Genomic DNA, 17,126 nt, shown 5'->3' with positions numbered 1-17,126 from the left:
TTCACTTAAAAAGGGCACTAGAACTTTTAAGTTCCGCTCAAATGACCCCTCTCACGATATTTTAGGACCACTGGGTCGATAAGATGACCCCTAGCAAAAAAAAAAGAAAAAAAAAGAAAAAAGCCAGAGCATAATTTGAACTTTACTGAAAAAATATTAATGTTTTTACTTTTATAACTTTAATAAATCAAATAATATTAACATTTTGATTATTAAATATCAGTATATGTATATTAAACTGACAATGCACATTCATTTCTGTTTTTTTCAGTAAAATGCAAATTAAGCTCCGGCCTTGGGAAGCCATAGGGGTTATGAGCCCTACTCATGTTAATTTCTGCTCGTTTTGGGTTTGACTCAGTTATTTATTGTAATTTCTGTTCGTTTTGGGTTTCATTTATTTATCGATGCTGATTTGTGATAGTTTCATGCTTGGTCGACTATTTGATTTCATTTTTGCTCATTTTTCGTTTAATAGAGTTTTTTACTTTTCTTTGAAAAAATTATTTTGTGGAAAAAGTTTTTTTTTAAATAAATTTCTGTTCGTTTTATATTGATATAGTCTTTTCAGGGAAAAAGAAAATAATATTTAAAATCTTTTCATTTTTTAAGATTTTTTAGTTTGGCCTGCTATTTGTATGCTGGAGAAATATTTTCATCAATTTTTAACAACGTATACCCTTTTAAAAATCTGGACACAAATAGTAGTGTTTAATTTAGATTCATACCTCCTCTAGTTGACCTTATATAGAAAACTTGATACCATTTGCAAAAAAATATGTTTACTTTCTTTGATAGCTTGAATAGACTTACGTTATTTTGATTTGGTTAAATTTTAAGAGCAGAAGTAACCCCGAAAGTTTGAACATAATACCCTCAGTCGTTCTTGGGAAACTGCTGAGTGGCCTTATTGGGAATTAGCATTAACACAGTGCATTTTGATTTAATCTTAAGGTAACATTTAGTTTTTAAACATAATGGGAAAATGGGAGGATGGGCCTGGGAAAAAAAATACATTGTACCCACATCAATCTTTACTATAAAAATGTCAAGCCTTCCAGTCACTTCCGACTATTAAAAAGGGCACTAGCCCTTTCAATTTCCAATCCATTGAGCCCTTTTTGAGTTTCTACTACAACGCTTTCTATTAACACCTTATATACCCCTAGGGCATAAATTACAACCTTTTCCCTGAGGTCAGTGAGGGGATTGCCATTATCAAAGACCTAATTTCTAGAACTTTTAACTGCGTTAAACAAAATGGCTGTCTCAAAATTTTGATTGGATATGTTTGTGGTAATGGTGGGCGTGAGGGGGGCGTTAGGTGCCCTCCAATCACTTTCAGCTATTAAAAAGGGCATTAGCCCTTTCAATTTCCAGTAGAATGAGCCCTTTTGAAGTTTCTACGACAACGTTTTCAATAAAAACCTTATATGCCCCAGAGCATAACTTACAGCCCTTGCCCTGAGGGCTTCGGAAGGGGGGTTGTCACCCTCAAAGACCTAATTTCCAGAACTTTCAACTAAGTTAAACAAAATGGTTATCTGAAAATTTTGATTGGATGTGTTTGGGGAAATGATGGGCCTGAGAGGGGTATTATTTGCCCTCTAATCACGTTCGACTATTAAAAAGGGCACTAGCCCTTTTAATTTCCAATCGAATGAGCCCTTTTTGAAGTTTTACGACAACGCTTTCTATAAAAAAAACCTTATATGGCTTAGGGCACAACTTACAACCCTTGATCTGAGGGCTGTGAGAGGGTTGTCATTCTCAAAGATATATTTTCCGAACCTTTCAATTATGTTGAACAAAATGGCTATCTCAAAATTTTGATTGGATGTATCTAGGGAAATGGTGGGCATAAGAGGGGGGTTATTTGCCCTCCAATTACTTTCGACTAATAAAAAGGGCACTAGTCGTTTCAATTTCCAATCGAATGATTCCTTTTTGAATTTTCTACGACAACACTTTCTATAAAAAAAAAAACTTATATGCCCCCTGGGCATAGCTTACAACCCTTGCTCTGAGGGCTGTGGAGAAATGTCATTCTCAAAAACAGAATTTCCGGTCTTTTTACCTACGTCGAACAAAATGACTATCTCAAAATTTTGATTGGGTGTGTTTGAGAAATGGTGGGTGTGAGAGGGGTGTTAGTTATCCTCCAATCACTTTCGAGTATTAGAAAGGGCACAAACCTTTCTAATTTTCAATCGAACGAGCCCTTTTTGAAGTTTCTACAACATCACTATCTATAAAAACCTTACATTTCCCCGGGGCATCATTTACAACTCTTGCCCCGAGGACTCTGAGGGGGTTATCATCCTCAAAGACCTAATTTCTAGGACTTTTAACTACGTTGAACAAAATGGCTATCTAAAAATTTGATTGGATATGTTTAGGGAAAAGGTGGGGGTGAGAGGGGGGGGGTATAGTTGCCCTCCAATCACTTAGGACTATCAAAAAGGGCACCAGCCCTTTGAATTTCCAATCGAATGAGCCTTTTTTCAAGTTTCTACGACAAATCTTTCAATGAGGTCAGTGAGGGGATTGCCATTATCAAAGACCTAATTTCCAGAACTTTTAACTGCGTTAAACAAAATGGCTATCTCAAAATTTTGATTGGATGTGTTTGTGGAAATGGTAAGTGTGAGGGGGGCGTTAGGTGCCCTCCAATCACTTTCAGCTATTAAAAAGGGCATTAGCCCTTTCAATTTCCAGTCGAATGATTCCTTTTGAAGTTTCTACGACAACGCTTTCAATAAAAACCTTATATGCCCCAGATCATAACTTACAGCCCTTGCCCTGAGGGCTTCGGAAAGGGGGTTGTCACCCTCAAAGACCTGATTTCCAGAACTTTAAACTACGTTACACAAAATGGTTATCTCAAAATTTTGGTTGGATGTGTTCAGGGAAAAGTTGGGTGAGAGAGGGGTGTAAGTTGCCCTCCAATCACTTTCTACTATTAAAAAGGCACTAGCCCTTTCAATTTTCAATCGAATGAGCCCTTTTTGAAATTTCTACGACAATGCTTTCTATAAAAAACCTTATATGGCCGAGGCCACAACTTACAACCCTTGACCTGAGGGCTGTGAGGGGGTTGTCATTCTTAAAAAGATATTTTCCGAACCTTCCAAGTACGTTGAACAAAATGGCTATCTCAAAATTTTGATTGGATGTATCTGGGGAAATGGTGGGCGTAACAGCGGGGTTATTTGCCCTCCAATCACTTTCGACTATTAAAAAGGGCACTAGTCGTTTCAATTTCCAATCAAATGATTCCTTTTTGAAGTTTCTACGACAATACTTTCTATAAAAAAAAAACTTATATGCCCCCTGTGCATAGCTTACAACCCTTGCCCTGAGGGCTGTGGAGAAATGTCATTCTCAAAAACATAATTTCCGGACTTTTTACCTACGTCGAACAAAATGACTATCTCAAAATTTTGATTGGATGTGTTCGAGGAAATGGTGGGTGTGAGAGGGGTGTTAGTTATCCTCCAATCACTTTCGAGTATTAGAAAGGGCACAAACCTTTCTAATTTTCAATCGAACGAGCCCTTTTTGAAGTTTCTACAACATCACTATCTATAAAAACCTTACATGTCCCCTGGGCATAACTTACAACTCTTGCCCCGAGGACTCTGAGGGGGTTATCATCCTCAAATACCTAATTTCTAAGACTTTTAACTACGTTGAACAAAATGGCTATCTAGAAAATTTGATTGGATATGTTTAGGGAAAAGGTGGGCATGAGAGGGGGGTTAGTTGCCCTCCAATCACTTAGGACTATTAAAAAGGGCACCAGCCCTTTGAATTTCCAATCGAATGAGCCCTTTTTCATGTTTCTACGACAAAGCTTTCAATAAAAACCGTATACACCCCCAGGGCATAACTTACAACCCTTACCCTGAGGGCTGTGGGGGAGTGTCATCCTGAAAGATATAATTTCCGGTCCTTTCAACTACTTTGAACGAAATGACTATCTCAAAATTTTTATTGGATGTGTTTGGATAAATGGTGGGCATGGAAGGGGTGTTAGTTGCCTTCCAATCTTTTTCGACGATTAAGAGGGCGCTCGCCATTTGAATTTCCAATTAAATGAGCCCTTTTTGAAGTTTCTACGACAACATTTTCTATAAAAACCTTATATGCCCCCAGGGCATAACTTACAACCCTTGCCCTGAGACCTTGGGGGGGGGGGTTTATACTCAGAGACCTGATTTCCAGAAATTTCATCTACGTTGAACAAAATGGTTATCTCAAAATTTTGATTGGATGTGTTTGGGGAAAAGGCTGTGAGAGGGGGGTTAGTTGCCCTCCAATCACTATTGACTATTAAAAAGGGCACTGGACCTTTGAATTTCCAATTGAATGAACCCTTTTCGAAGTTTCTACGACAACGCTTTCAATAAAAACCGTATATGCCCCCAGGGCATATTCTACAACCCTTCCCCTGAGGGCTGTGGGGGAGTATCCTCCTCAAAAACATCATTTCTATCTGGAAATCAACTACGCTGAACAAAATGGCTGTCTCAAAATTTTGATTGGGTGTGTTTGGGGAAATGGTGGGCGTGGAAGGGGTGTTATTTGCCTTCCATTCACTTTTGACTATTAAAATGGGCACAAGCCGCTCCAATTTTCTATCGAATGAGCCCTTTTTGAAGTTTCTACGACAACTCCTTCGATACGAAGTGCCCTGTTCTAAGACCAAGAAAGAAATAAACAATACATTGCGCCAACATCGTTCTTTATCCAGGCAGCGCGAGTGCGCTGCCTATGATAAACCATGTCATTAGGAAACTTGTCTTTTTCTTTGGTGAATTTTTCAATGTATATAAAAATAACTTCTAGCTACTCCCTTTGCCTCAGGGACATCAATTGAGGGTGATGGAGGGGGTTAGGAACGACATTTGCTCCCCTTCTCAGACCCCCCTCCCAATATTTTGAAAAATTTCTTATTTTGGTATTTTTATTTTTAAAATTGCCTTCATTAGTATTTCTGCTGAAAAGTTTACAAAAACCTCAAAATTGCCCTCCTCCTACGTTTGAAAATAAAAATTCCCCTCCCAACATTCTCATAAATCGACCCTACAGCTTTGCCCTAGGATTTGCTACTGACTTGAATCTTGAAAACTTCTATATAAGGAATTATGGAAGCAGATTGTAAGGAACTTGACATTGGATAACAAATATATAAGATAAAAAACAATAGCAATACAAGCAACAATAATTGAAAGAGGAGTTACACAGTTTATCGCTATCTATGTTTAGTTCCGGAATAATAATATAAAAAAACTCCTCGGATAAGAAACGTTTATAAGCTATGCATTTGCAATAGGACATAGAAGATCTGATGGCACAGAATAGAGTTTCCTCATTAGGTTAAGTTGGCGCTGTTTTGTGAATCTAGACCAACATCTTGCGAAAGCCTAATGTGACAAGGGCGCCAATGAAAAAACCTTAAGGGGGGGGGGGTTAATGTGACAAAGGTGCCAATAATTGACCAAATTTGACAAATTTATAAAAAGAAGAACAAAGTGAAAAAAGAAAAAAAGGGAAAGAAGGCGTTAGGAAAAATCTTGGGGGGGGAGCCCCCCCTGGATCCACCAATGTGTTTTGTGGTACGAAAAGTGGTATGAAAAGAAGGCAGCCAGTTTTTACCCCCCAACCATCCCCCCTCCGGCCATTACCCCCCGGAAAATACTCCCCCAGAAAATACCCCCCACACACACACCCGTGGAAAATACGGCTTTCCAAAGTTTAGAGTTTTGTTTGTGTTTTGTTGTTTTAATTTCCTTAGGGGGAAGGAATTTTGGTACTTGTGCATTATGCGCCACTCACTCAAGTTTATGCTGTGTAAAATTCAGCGTTTCTTCGTTAGTTTCTTTCAGCTTAGCGCGAGACAAGACAAAGACAAGTGACAGAATATATGGAAAATATAAAATTTGACCTATATATTTGCGTATGGGGGGGGGGGGTAAAGTATTTGGACTTTTTTAAAAACGAGTTTTTTCAACTAAAGTAAGGAGCAACATCAAAACTTAAAACCAGCAGAAATTATTATGTATGTGAAAGGAGTTACTTTTCCACAAGACCTTACTCTTTACTCTAAAGTTTTTACTTTTTGTCCTAATTCCTTAAGAACGATTCCTAAAAAATAAATGACTGCCAAATTAGAACAATAAGCTTTGCATTGAAATTCTATACAAAAAAAAACTTTAGCGTAAAGAGCGAGGTCTTGAAAGGAGGCTGTTGCTCCTTGCTTAAGTTGAAAAAACCTGTTTTTTTTTTTTAATTTCTGATCGTTTATAAATAATACCGGGAAGCCCAGTTCTCTCTCCCTTAACAATTCCGGTACTTGTGTATTTTACGCCACTCACTCAATTTTACGGTGACTCGAAAACAAACCGGTTTCTTCGTTAGTTTCTTCGTTACTTTAGGAAAAAATTTGGGCTATATATTTGCACATTAGGGGGGAAGGGGGGGGGGTTGTCAAGTATAGCTGGTCAGCATGCAAAATATTTTAAGTACAATTATTCTGCATATTATGAAGTAGGAATTGTTTTCTGACTTCAAACTATCCAAATACTCTACCCCCTCTCCTTTGTATAAATATATAGCCCAAATTATATATTTCCCATCCATTCTGTTGTCTTTATCTTGTCTCGCACTAAACTGAAAGAAATGGACGAAGAAACCGGTTTGTTCTCGAGTTTTACACACAGCGTAAACTTGAGTGAGTGGCGCATAATACACAAGCACCAAAATTTCTTCCCCCTACGGAAATTAAACAGAACAAAACTCAAATAAAATTCTCAAATTTGGAAAGCCTTATTTTCCACGGGGGAGGGGGAGTATATTCCACCGGAGATTGTTTTCTAGGGGGAGGTATTTTCGGGGGTGGGGGGGTATTTCCGTGGGGGGTATTTTCCAGGGGTTAATTGTCGGGGCGTTGGGGGGGGGGGGTTGGTAAACGCCTAGAACCTGAAAAGGGATAGTGTTGGATTTCAATTTCAAATTAATTCGTACACCAAGTCAAGATAACCCTTAAGAATACATAAAAAAGACGTTTACAAAACATCTTACAGGAAAACCGTTTGTAGAAGGCCACTTTGCTTCAGTTAAATGAAAGGGGTGGCTCATGTTTCGGATTAGAATGGCTTGATTTTTCTGAAAATGCCAGTTTTTGATATCTTACAATAATAAGGGTGGCTTCATGGCTCTCTCTCTTATATCCTGAGATGTTCGATGTTGAGCTTTCGAAGCTTCTTCTTTTATCAGCTTATCACAACTATCACAATTTCGCGATATCACAATTTGGCGATATTACGAAAGTGTAATGTGTTTGCCAAAGAGATTTAAAAACAAAGATACCATCTAAGTTTCGGAATGCATTTTTATTTCAAAGGCTCTTGTGCAGTAGGTGGCGCTGATTTTGGGCAAATTTTTAGAAAGTCATAATTTCTGAGCGGGGAATAATATGCAAATACCCGTTTTTCTACTTGAATGCTTGTAAAATCGTTATGCAACCTAGAAGTCAGCACACATCTTCGTTATCATGCCTTAAGGTCGCATCTGATATGTTTACACTTCTGAGATGATTGCCAAAAACCGTCTACTAGGGAGCTGTCAGTGGGACGGTCAGCAGAACAATGTAGATCAGAAGGATCAAAGTGTGGTTGTGCGTGCATAACCCTCCTCACCCTCTTCTTAAGAACTAATAAGCAGATTGTTTTCGACATTTCGCTTAGGAGTGCGAAAATGTCATAAACGACTTTTATATATGCAGACTGCAGAAAAATATTATTTTAATAAATCTAGTGACAGTTACTTATTAATAATGGTGTTATTTCAAGCAATAATGGTATGTGTCTGCCAAGGCTGTATCTGGTGTGGGGGTCTAGGGGTTTTGACCCCCCACCCACAAAAATATGTTTGTCTGACTCTTAAAAAAGCAAAGGTGAATATAAACAAATTTTGATACAACTTTTAGAATTTTGGTAAACCTTTCCCCATGAAAAAAATCCTATTGTACAACCCCTCCCCAACTCCCAAAATAAAAAATCCTGGATATGAAGCTGGTATCTGGTGGTTGAAAAATCTGATCAATTTTAGTTCCCGATCTCCAGTCTTAGTTTTGAGACAGCGATAGCAAAGGATGATGAATCTGTAGAAATTGTGAATAACATTTTCCTATAAAGTGCTTAACAAATATTAGTTGTATAAGGTCGTCCATTAGGGTCCGTTAAGAACAGCATTTTCAGAGGTATTTTTGTCGAAAAATGTCTATTTGGTATTTTCTTTAATAAAATCCTGAAAGAACAACAAAATTGCCCCCCCCCCTAGATTTTCAAAGCTACATTTAGCTCTCCCTTTACATTTCCATGAATTGCCGCCACTGGTTGATAGTGTAGACTGTGCTTTGTATACTCTGAAGATACTAATTGATTATATTAGTCAGTGACTGTCATGACAGTCTATCAACAACACACCGCACATCATATTTTGTTAAGTTAAATCAAATGACAACGGCAACCACTAACGACTTTCGATCAACGACACAAGTACGCAGAAGGACCTCAGGACTCTGCGTACCCTTCGAATTACCAAATTGTCTTAAATTTTTGGGTAATTTAGTATTGTAATTGCCAATGTTATTTACCCCCACTCCCCATTCAACAAAAATTATATTTGCCATTACAGAGGCATAACTAAATTACTATCATTCTCTCTTATAGGGCTATTATTCTGTAAGTTCCATTTGAGTCGTGGCTGGCTCAAGCTTTATTCACCTTCCTCGCCTATTCAGTCTCGTCCTGGATTAAGCCATTGCAATGGGACTAAAGATAAAGATTTAAGTTCAGTCACGTCAAGGTTTCTTAACAAAAGAAAAGACAGAATAATGATAGTTGCAGAAGATTCATATTTAATTTATTACCATATTAATTTAGTAGTTCTTGTTCAATTCATTGTCTCTTTTTTCCTTTTTTATTCTTTTTTGTCTCTTCTGCTTGGCATGCGCAATTTATAACATACAGTCATTTACATCATCTCGTGCTTAACATCGTAAAAGTCCAATTACCTGTCATCATAACTATGGTAAATTTTCAATTCAATTAATTTGGGACACATATAATTTAACTCTTTATCACATAGTAACAATGAAAGATGTACAGTAATCATAATCTATACAAGAAATTTACATATAAATTATTTACATATATACATAATTGACCAATATCAATGCTCATCTTCAATATCAAGCTCTGCATCAGATTCATCAATTTCACTTTCTTCACTTCTCATGTCATTTTGATCCTGTCTTCTGCCGGCCGTGGAGGAGTCCTCTGGACCGTCTTGGACAACTCTCTTGTGCTTTGTTCGCCTATTTTGGAACCATACTTTCACCTGAAATAGACGAACAAATGATTATTTAAAAAAAAAATTATTTATAATTATAAATAAATTTTTATAGAAATAAAATCTTGAGCTTTAGTTTATCGGAAAAGTTGTCCAATATCCCAAATAAAAGTCAAGCTAAAGGAAAACATTAGAACAGCTTAAAAAAATACTTTTTTTCCAACCTCCTAAAAGAGAATGAAGTCCTGTCTTTAAAATTTGACCTAATTACATTTTTCTAAATAACGTTCTATTTTCCTCTAGAACTATAATTTAGATTAGCGTTTTTCTTAGATATCTAGTTAGCTTAGAATTATTAAAAACATGGGCATCTACTCTTCTGGTTTTATAGAAAAATTTTGCATGTGTTGGTTTAGTATATAATGGCTAGATCTTGAACAAGTAGTCAAAAAATCATACTTTAAGTAAAATTTTAAGAACTAAAAGATTACCCTGCTGAAATCTAAGTCCTGCTTAAATAACTCCGTTCAATAATAAACATAATAGAAATCTATCTTAAACGACCCCTAAGTGTAGCAGGCATAACTTGATCGGGGGATTGGCCTCTCGAATGGGCGTTCAGCATTGCTTCACATAATAAAAGTCATGTTCCTCAATAGTGAAATATTTAAATTCCAAGAAAGTATGCATGGACTTGTTTCACGAGGAGGGAGGGGGACATTTTTAGAAGTGAGGAGGAGACTTATCAAAACGACAACAAAATTTAAATTATATGAACAATATAAGGAAATATCAGAAAAATGATGTTAACCACAAGTTTTATGGGTCCCAGGTCTAGAACCCCCATCCCTCCCTGATTATGTGCCTGTTTTTTCCTCAAGAGTCAGAATTGCTAAGAAATACACAAAATGTCACCCAAATTTTAGCCTAGTAGTTTTGCTTCAGGGATTTCTAAATTAATAATAGCTGTTTAATAATCATGTTTGAATTTAATATAATTTAGTTTACATTAAGTGTAATTTAATATAATTTTTTATATTAATTAGTTAATAACTCACTTTAAATAATTTTATTTAATAATCATTAACAGTTTTATCTATATAGTCGTTTATAAATAATAATAAAATTGTTAGCCTAATACTTTTATCTGCTGTTTTAAGGGCTTTCTATTAGAACAAACAAAACAAATTGCACACCGGGACATGCTTACGTTGACGCAAAAAAACAAACGAAATATAAATTTGAAAGCAAAAGTCAATAATGAAAAGCAAATTCCTTTCAATTTAATGCTTGATGTTAAGCCCTTATTTTTCTTTTGAAAAAAAAAATTATTTTGTCCTATTTGTTCAGTTATCAGAGTAGCATAGAGGATACCCTTATTCAGCCTAAACCTTGGCCTCGTCTCTTCATCGGAGAGTTCTAAGCACATCTTAAGAAACTTAACTACTCGGTATCCATTTTTGAACGACCATGAAGGCAATCAAAGTAAAATAGAAATATAGCTAGAAACTACAATAGCGGTTATAAATTAATCCATTGAGAATGAAAAAAAAACTATTATTTTCGCACCTTGCTCAATTTTTGTTTGAAAGGCGCAAACTAATCGTTTTTCGTCGCTTAGAGTTTCATAAGCTCAGAAATAGTTTTGAATAATAAAATGAATTATTCCACCTTTAATTATTCAACCATCAACGCGCTTGGCAAAGTTCCCGCAACTCTTGGTGTATACACCAAGAGTCTTGCTTCTAAAGCAAGCTTAACGGATCAACCTACTTTGCGCCCCCCCCCCTAAGAAAATCCTGGATCCGCCACTGTGAAGAGGGTCGAAGGCAAGGGAAATAAACGCTCGTTTGTTCTATTTTTGAACATTCCCGATAGGATACTTTGGTGCATCATAAGGAATAAAAAGTCCAATGTGCAATTGCAGGTTTAATCGTCTTTGTTACTTTATTGATATAGAATATCTACCGTGAATCTACGGAGCTTATGGTTAAAAAAAATCCCACGAAACATCTTAATTTCAGATGGCAGGCTAGGCAGAAAACGGCTTGTCCTTGTGTGAGTGCAAGCTCTAGTAAGATGCTAAAACTGAAGCATTAAGAGTATTACCCCCCCCCCCCCCTCTTCTTCGAATCCAAATTTATTCAGTACCATCGATGTTCTCATCCTTTCAAGGGTGATAGATTCACAAGAATCCCTGGCAATGCCACAACCTCTACACCATAAGTCAGAGCGTAGCCGCTCATTTATGGTGAATCCTTTAGATATCAAACATAAATTACAGAGACATAGAGAAAGAAAAACACACATAGAAAAAGCATCGTCAAATTAGTACAAATATAGTCCAGTAAAAAAAAAAAACAACCAAAATCGAAAAATGAAAACCAAGCTGCGTAATCGGCGAAATGGAAAACAACAATTGACTAAACAGGTCAAAGAACAAGATAAATTCAAGACCCGGAACCGAAAGAACCAGTAATAAAAAACTGGAAACAAATGATGTACCGATAGCATTGGAATACTCAAAATTAAGGTGGAGCGAGTCCATTTTCCGACAATCCTGTACCTCAATAGTTGTCTGTGCATCCATGGGCTAATTTTCAGCACAAGCGAGCATCTAGACCCGCAAGGTCCCCTAGCAACACCACAATTTCTACGCCATAAACATGAGCTTAGCCACTCTTTTATGGTGAATCCTATAGCAATTTAACTCCAATTATAGAGTGGCAACATAGAAAAAAAAGGATAACATGTCGGAAGTGTTCCATTGAAAAACCGATCACGCTAGCTGCTAATCAGCTTTTGACTAATGTATAAGAAAACAACACCTTGGCATTTAAAGCGCTATATTTTATCTACAATGATTCGAACTTAAACAACCCAATTATTTTTGTCGGCTACTTTGTGAAAATCTCAAAAATCTGATTTTTGCAAAATTATATTCTCATTGTGCTAATCCAGCATTTCCATGCATATAATTTCCCACTTTCTATTATTTTTTGTAGGGAAATCCCAAAATTATTATTAATAAGGTTTCAACGATAAAAAAAATAAGATTATCTTGGTTGATAAAACAGAAAGAAGAACTCCACTGCTGAATTTGAAAAGGCTTGGAAAGAAGAAAGTCTTCTTTCAACTGATCACTTTCTGCTTTGGTTTTCTTTTCTTTAAACAAAGTCATCATTTATTTTCCGCCCTTTTTCTCAAATTAAAGTTTTTTTGTGGCATATTCAACTATTTTTCGTTTCTGTTAGTTAGCTCCAGGGCCGTATCCAGGATTTTTGTTCAGGGGGGGTTTTACTAATTTTTGACTTTTTTTGGGGGAGTTTTACTAATTTTTGACTCAGTTTTCGACTAATTTTACTGATTTTTACCTAGGTTTTACTAATTTTCGACTTATTTTCGAGTCGGTAAAAAATTTAGGGGGGGGGGGGGTTCAAACCGGCTAACCCCCCCCCCCTGGATACGGCCTTGGTTAGCTCTTCCATCTTCATTTTATCTCTATCCTTTCTTTTGCTAAATTTTCTTTGTCAGGCCGTAACAGATTGTTTTATAATACGCAAAGTACGAAATGTGTCACATAAACAGAATCAGAACATTTTTCATATCTTATATTAAAGTTTTAGCGCAACAGTAAAATATCCAAGTATCATGCAACACAATCCTTTCTACAAAAAAGCTTCAAATACCCCATATTTGGGCTGTAGACCCATATCTGAAGACCCCTCGCATATTCCCCTAGTATATTTAGAGTATGAAGAAACATAATAGAAAATACAATAAGAATAAAACAATAAAACAAACTTGCAGCATTCCTTCTAAGGAAAGAGTCCTATATTGAATTGCTCCACAAAATATAATTGCTTGCCGGTATTACAAAAATGCCAAAAAAGGCAAAAAACAAAATATGTTGAGGATATGTATTTTTCAAATTTAGGATAGGCAACTTTTTTTTAATGAAAATACAAAAAAGCCATTTTTTGAAGAAATTAAAAAATGAGTATTTTTCAAATTCTAAGAGGGGGAGCCACTGGACTGGGTATTCTAAAAAAAAAATCGGAAAAAAAACCTGATGTTGTTTTAGAACTAAATAGTCACATGTGAGTCCAAGACTAACCTGTGTTTCAGAAAGGTTTAAAGACTGGGCAAGCTGTTTTCTTTCGGCTCCAACAACATAATGATTTTTGTCAAAAGCTGATTCAAGCTTAAGCAACTGACTGGGACTGAATGCTGTCCTCACTCTTTTTGGCTTTCGAAATGGTGCTAGCAAAAATCCAGCCATTTCTGGCCCTAAAAATAACAGAAGTGGATATCAGATTATGATAAAAACTAAATCTAGCAAACAGAAAAATTTACGGCAAATTATGTCCAGTAAACAGCTTATAAACGTGCTTTATAACAATTTTATAAGTGTAATGCTTCATAAGGGTCATGTTTGCTGGTTTTTTTCGGGGTGGGAGTGGGTGTAGCAGAAGACAAGCAAATTTATTGATAATATGAATAGGAAATGCTCATAAATTTGGTAATATTTAGGATTTCAGGGGAGCGTGACTCACCCCTGGTCTCCTTGACCATGTGCAGGCCTGAATTTACCAAAAGACCCACTAGGCCCGGGCCTAAGGGCGTGTAATGCCAGGTGGTACAATAAATTATCCCTGAGTGACTTTTTTCTTACCAAAAACTGGACTGGTGGGATTTATCGTTAAAGTTTGAGGTGCACTCCACCGCCGTGCTGCCTATTCACAGAAAAGTAATTTTAAAACAACACAGGAATTCCGTAGCCACTTATAAACTGTCAGATATCTTCCAAGAATGTTAGCAAAGAGTTCTATATTACCTCGCTCTTTCATTACTTTTGGATTATCAGTTGCGTCCTGTTCAGTGCTTCCGGTATCTCCAAATTTTTCGGGAGATCCCCGAAAATTTAGCAAAAATGGAGTGGCAAAAATGCTTGGGCCTAGAGCCGTCAAAGCTTTAAATCCAGCCCTGGCCGGGTGTGCAAACCTGTTTCAAATGTTATTATCGATATGCAGGATTTTAGCCCAAAATATTCCGTCGCACATTTTCTCCGAAATGCCGACGGAAAATGACAGAATAACAAGGTGAAATTAATCTTTGTATATTCATTCTTAAAATGTTGCTGGGTAGTATTATTGATAAACTGTTATAAGCACCATAAAACACTAAAGATAACTGCCCAAGTATAGTAAGATCAATTCGGAATAAAGAGGCTGAGTGAAAGGGGAAGCCAAACGCAATAGCAAGAAACTGTAAATAATCTCTTTAAAAGATTAGAATAATTTTGACATAAAAGGCGTCGCCTGATTATTATTAGCTTGTCAAATATCCTGTAACTACTAGCATTACCTAGAAGTCAACGGACTTCCTAAAGAGGAGTCCAAACCTTTTCAAGTTCGGACTTGATATTAGCTACGATTAGCGGTTTAGCATTAAATAATTGATTAGGCTATACCGCGAATCTTGCAACGATCAGCCTTTTTTGAGTTTTATTTCAACCAGAAGAGAGCCATGGCCAGGCTGAAATATATTTGGGGGGGGGGGGCGGTGTTCAAACATTGAACCTTTAAAATTGATGAGTTATATATGTGAATTTCAGAAACCATTGAAGCAATAGCGAATACCTCGGTATTTCAGGGTTGGCACATGACCCCATCCTTTCAGTACTTGCTTACATAGCCATACTCAAACTACGCGCTTTCGATCTTTGAATTGTAATAATATAAATAAAAACTTTGACAGTGTAAGAGCGATCGACTTTATTTATTATAAACAGAATCCTTGTAAGAATTACATTTATATGTTAGTGCCTAAATTTACTGGAAGCGAGGGGTCTGGTGAGAGTACGATGTGTCACATCATCTGCACGGAACTCATATTTAATGTCTCTTGTTAAGAGATAAATTATATCTCTTACTTTAATCAAAAAATGGTTGTTTGGGGTTTGAAAATCAATTCCCGAAAAACATGAAGTCTCTGTAAGCAGTTGCATAATTTCGTAAAAATTTTGAGGGGGGGGGGCAAATTTGCAGCCCTGTTTCCCATATCAAGCAAAAATGACAGCGAAAACAGAAAAATAAGCGACAAAAGCAAAGATATACTAAAGAAAATTGACCCGTTTCGGTGGATGCTTGAATTATGCAGGCTTATCTTAGTTTTGACAATATTTTAGAAGAAACTAGATTTCAGCTGGGGGAGGGGCAAACTGGGATCTGGAGGGGCAGTCCCCCTCCCCCCTGCTCCATTGAAAATAACGTCACTGGTTATAAGACGAATTCTTACGGAGAGTGGTATACACAGCTTAAACTTATAGTACGATAATTTAATCAAATTAACTAAATTAACGCAAGAATAAAATTAAGCAGTATTTTACCTGGAGGGAATCGATGTCCAAAAAATCGGTTTTGTCGAGCCATTAGCCAAGGGTAAAGAGGATTCGATGTTTGCATCATTGGTGAAACCCCAGGAAGACCCTGAAAATTAGGCATATGAGCTAGCCCAACAGAAGCATGATTCATAGGCTGTTGCAGACCAACTGCTGCTGCCAAGTGATGAGGCAGTTGTGCTTCGCCACTGTATAATGCCCTTAGCTGGGTCAGAGCTTCAAGAACTTGTGGTTGACCCTGGTGAAGTGGCGGCCATTGAAAATGTTGTTGAGGTACTTGTTGAGATAGAACAATGGGGGATACAGGAGTTTCTGGGGTAGGGGCTGCAGAGGAGACTGGTGATGGAGTCCTTTGAGGGGTCGTGGAAGATCTTGGAGTCAACTGATCTTCACAGATTTCCTCATTTCCAACGATAGATTCAATTGAAAAACCTATTTTTGGCTTTTTATCACATTCTTGATCCAAGCTCTTATACTGAGAATAGTCTTTTGGCTCTGAATTAACATGTAACTGGAAAAACCGATTACTTTGCCATGGATTGCTGGTTAAAAAATCACGTCTCATGTCTATCGGCGGGTTCACAGTCATTACAGAATATATTCACTGTTAAGCAACACCCTTTCTTCTTTGAACTAAATCAGACCCAAAAATATCTCCTTCAAGCATCAAGAAGTACGCCGTCTGAATTTGTACTCCTTCTGTTCCAACAGCCAATCACAATCAAGTATTTAGCTTATTTGCAATATGATTGGTTAAATGAAGTAAATATGGGAGGAAAGATCATGGTCATCATTCAATCTCGACATAAGCAATTAAGTTCTGTTGGATCATAAAAAGCCTAAATAGGTTTGTTGATGGCCGTGTTATTTGCGCCGGATTTCATGCTCCTGGCATTAATTGTAAAGACATTTATTAAGTATATACCTCTGCAAGCGACTTGCATAAAAGCCTAGAATAATAACTACGCTTTGTGGCTTACTTGGAATGTTTAAACGTGAGATCATAAGTAGGGATTTGATTATGTAGGCTATGCCATAAACAATAATCATTTTTTTTATTTGCATGCAATTTGACGAGGCTGCAAATAATAATTTTATATGACAATAATTTCTAGCAATTAGTAATAGAATAAAGTACATTATGATCAGATACTAATCTATTAGCTATATATATGAAGTCAAGCGTGCGTCAGTGCAGACGTTTGCAGACGTGCGTTTTGCTTTGCGCTTAAAATAAGTTAAAGTAATCAAGTAATTAAAAAGAGCAGAAAACTTCAAAATGTGTGCACGATAATTTTTGAGCCAAGAGAATTGGACTAGGCTGTAAAAGTCTGAAAAATGTAAATTGGAAAAATAAAACTCT

The 17,126-nt window shown here is 36.7% G+C and overlaps 1 protein-coding gene across 1 annotated transcript; it reads right to left on the bottom strand.

Annotated features, from left to right (window-relative positions):
• Positions 1-9,122: 9,122 nt before the first annotated feature.
• On the bottom strand, positions 9,123-16,391 carry LOC148950864 (uncharacterized). The gene is made up of 3 exons (XM_089090055.1): positions 15,752-16,391; positions 13,478-13,650; positions 9,123-9,408 (listed from the first exon to the last, which is right to left on the bottom strand). The coding sequence occupies exons 1-3, from the start codon at positions 16,350-16,352 to the stop codon at positions 9,241-9,243; spliced, it is 942 nt and encodes a 313-aa protein (XP_088946181.1). The 5' UTR covers positions 16,353-16,391; the 3' UTR covers positions 9,123-9,240.
• Positions 16,392-17,126: the final 735 nt, after the last annotated feature.

This window comes from Artemia sp. Qi Xiang Cuo, chromosome 6 (genome assembly GCF_049724085.1).
Source record: "Artemia sp. Qi Xiang Cuo chromosome 6, ASM4972408v1, whole genome shotgun sequence".
Lineage (NCBI taxonomy): Eukaryota > Metazoa > Arthropoda > Branchiopoda > Anostraca > Artemiidae > Artemia > Artemia sp. Qi Xiang Cuo.
The sequence above is the reverse complement of the archived record's forward strand: the minus strand, read 5'-3'. Positions and strand labels throughout refer to the sequence as shown.

What these genes read in the sequence shown, in the direction of transcription:
- LOC148950864 (XM_089090055.1), bottom strand. Translation starts at nt 16,352, where the DNA reads ATGACTGTGAACCCGCCGATAGACATGAGACGTGATTTTTTAACCAGC. An exon ending in TGGACATCGATTCCCTCCAG is followed by an intron (nt 13,651 to 15,751) that starts GTAAAATACTGC and finishes TGTTATTTTTAG; the next exon opens with GGCCAGAAATGGCTGGATTT. An exon ending in TAAACCTTTCTGAAACACAG is followed by an intron (nt 9,409 to 13,477) that starts GTTAGTCTTGGA and finishes CGTCTATTTCAG; the next exon opens with GTGAAAGTATGGTTCCAAAA.